The sequence below is a fragment of the Octodon degus genome, unplaced genomic scaffold (genome assembly GCF_000260255.1).
Source record: "Octodon degus isolate 3935 unplaced genomic scaffold, OctDeg1.0 scaffold00051, whole genome shotgun sequence".
NCBI classification, from domain to species: Eukaryota; Metazoa; Chordata; class Mammalia; order Rodentia; family Octodontidae; genus Octodon; species Octodon degus.
Genome location: NW_004524627.1, coordinates 8,872,381 through 8,875,095, shown reverse-complemented (window position 1 = coordinate 8,875,095; position 2,715 = coordinate 8,872,381). Strand labels below are relative to the sequence as shown.

At 35.3% G+C, this 2,715-nt stretch overlaps 1 protein-coding gene across 1 annotated transcript; it reads right to left on the bottom strand.

The window, feature by feature from the left end:
• Nucleotides 1-1,520: 1,520 nt before the first annotated feature.
• On the bottom strand, nucleotides 1,521-2,015 carry Ndufa8 (NADH:ubiquinone oxidoreductase subunit A8). The gene is given in 4 exon segments (XM_023717249.1): nucleotides 1,521-1,748; nucleotides 1,750-1,815; nucleotides 1,817-1,949; nucleotides 1,951-2,015. Coding segments are annotated over 4 exon segments (492 nt in total).
• Between the last annotated feature and the right edge of the window lie 700 nt (nucleotides 2,016-2,715).

The following is a 2,715-nucleotide window of genomic DNA, read 5'->3' as shown; positions in this document are numbered from 1 at the left end:
AAGTTTGTCATTCTTTATAGCTGAGTATTATTCCATTACATACACTACTATTATGGACTACAGGACTATATTTATTATTTTTCTGAATTCACACACCTACAATATTTAAATGGCAATGAAATACCCATCTCTGATAAAACTAAACAAAACAAGGGAATACAAATAAAGGATCATTTTGTATCTGTATATACAAAATAGGATAGATACGCAGCTGCTTTCTCTTAATTCAATGAGAAAAAAGATTTGTACTAATAGTTTGGAAAATATATCATTTCTGCATCTTTTTTTCATGTCTGCATCTTGTACTATCAATAACCACTATGAACACAACAATATGCAATGTATTAATTATTGAAACTGTCCTACTAATCGGTTTTGAAACTGTCTCACTGCTATTTGGTTACCAGTAAAATTAATTTAAAAATCCATTATATATAGATACTACATGTTCTTTATCCAATTATCTGCTGATGGGTACAAAGGCTGCTTCAAATATTTAGCTAATATTTCTTTGCTGCTATAAACATTGGTGTGTGAATGTATCACAGTGGTGTGATGACTTAAACTTTTTTTCCCAGAAGATACCTAGCAGGGGGAGAGCTGGCTCATATGCAATGTCTAATTTAAGTATTTAAGACAGTTTGCAAATGGTTTCCATAATGGTTGTGTTAGTTTACTCTCCCACCAACAGAGGAAGAGGATGCCTTTTTCACCACACCCGTGCCAACACTTGTTATTGTTGGATTTCTCTACTATTACCATTCTTTCTGGCATAAAATGAAATCTTAGCATTTTTTAAATTTGTATTTCTCTAAAGGCCAAACATATTGAAGATGTTTGCTTATATTTATTGTCCATTTGTATTTTTTTTTCCTCTGTGAAGTGTTGTTCATTTCTCTCACCTATTTCTTGACTGGGTCTTTAATTTTAGGTAGTCTGAGTTTTTTGAGTTCAGATGGTAGTCCTCCACTGAGGAGTAACTGGCCAAGACCTTTCCCCTTTCTTTAGGGTTCCTCTTCACTCTACTGATTTCTTCTTTAGCTGCATAGAAACTTTTTAATTTTTTAAAAATCTCATTTGTTGATTCTTTTTATATTTCTTGTGCAACAGAAGATCTGCTTAGGAAATTCCTTTTTACATCTATGTTTTCAAATGTTCTTCCTACTTTATCTTCCAATTAATTGAATATTTCTAGGGCTGGAAAGATAGCTCTGTGTGTAGGCAAGCACAGAGACTGCAGTTCGATCCCTGGCACCACATGTGGCACCAGTCCTGCACCCAGGGCACACTGAGCCGGCCAGGGTCCAGGTGTGGTTGCTCATGCCTATAATCTCAGTACTGGGGAGGCTGAAAACAGGAGGATCACTAAGAATCCAAGCTGCATTGTGAGATCCTGTAACAACCAAATACATTTTAAAAAATTGAAAAAGAATATTTCTATTATTTTAATATTTAGATCTATGATCCATTTTGATTTTAATGTAGTATATAGTGAGTGATAAGGGTCGAATTTCAACCTTCTATAAACAGAGTTCCAGTTTTCCCAACATGTGCTTCATCTCAGGGTTGAGCTTAGGTCTTGGTCATGAGTGACAGGGATTCTCCTGCAATGGTTGATATGTTTTTGCTTTAGTGACCTTTAACAGTTCTCCCAGGTCCGGCCACACCTAGCCCAGTTTATCCAGCATATACCCATCAAACTTTGCTTGCTATTTGCTACAGTTATGACACAGCTGCTGGGCAGTAAAAATCAATTCAGACCTGGTACTGTGTAAAACGTTCTGCACAGTGGCACTTTATCTGCCTAAAGAAAGGCCAGAGCACACTTACTGACCAGCTTGCCTTCCTCTAAACACTACCTCAGGTCCTTCACTTCCCAAGGGCACAGCATGCATTCCTTGTTGGCCTTGTCACACTGAGCACTGTAGTGATGGGCGGAAGCTTTCAGCAGAGCTAACTTTAACCTCACCCACTTTTAGCTCTTTCAGAGTGGATACCTCCACTATCCCTACCATGACAGTGTCAGCCCTTATCTGGGAAAGGAGCCCTTAGCTGTGTTCCTGGGTCTCCTTGAACTTCCTGAGCCCTCTATTAAAAGTCAAATAGTTGAATATGTCTGGGGAGGATTCCGTATCCTCAATTCTGTTCCATTGATCCATGTTTCTGTTTGAACAGTACCTTTTAAAATAAATAACTGTCATCAGGGAAATCAACAGGGAAAATTTAAAAATTCCTTAAAAAAGTGAAAATGGAACTACAACAAAACAAAGTTTATAAGAATCAAAAATAGCAATATGAAAATAAAACTTTATAAAAATAAATGCCTATACTGAAAGACAGAAAGTTTAAATGATGCATCTCAAGCAACTGTAAAGTAAATTATACATATTGGGACAGAGAAAAATTGACAAAAAATTTACAGAATACCAACGACATAGTTATTTAAAATATAAGAAAACTGACAAATTTTGCCTAATCCAAGCAAGAAAAAAAAGGACATAAATAAATAAAATGAGAAGTAAAATAGGAGAAATTACAAATGGCACCACAAAAATATAACAGGTCATTGATGATTATTTTGAAAAACATATACTAACAAATTGGAAAACCTAGTTAAAATGGATATATTTTGGACATAAATGTCCTACCAAAATTTAGCCTTGGTGACATTAAAAAAACTGAATAGACTGATAACAGATAGTAAAATTGAATCAC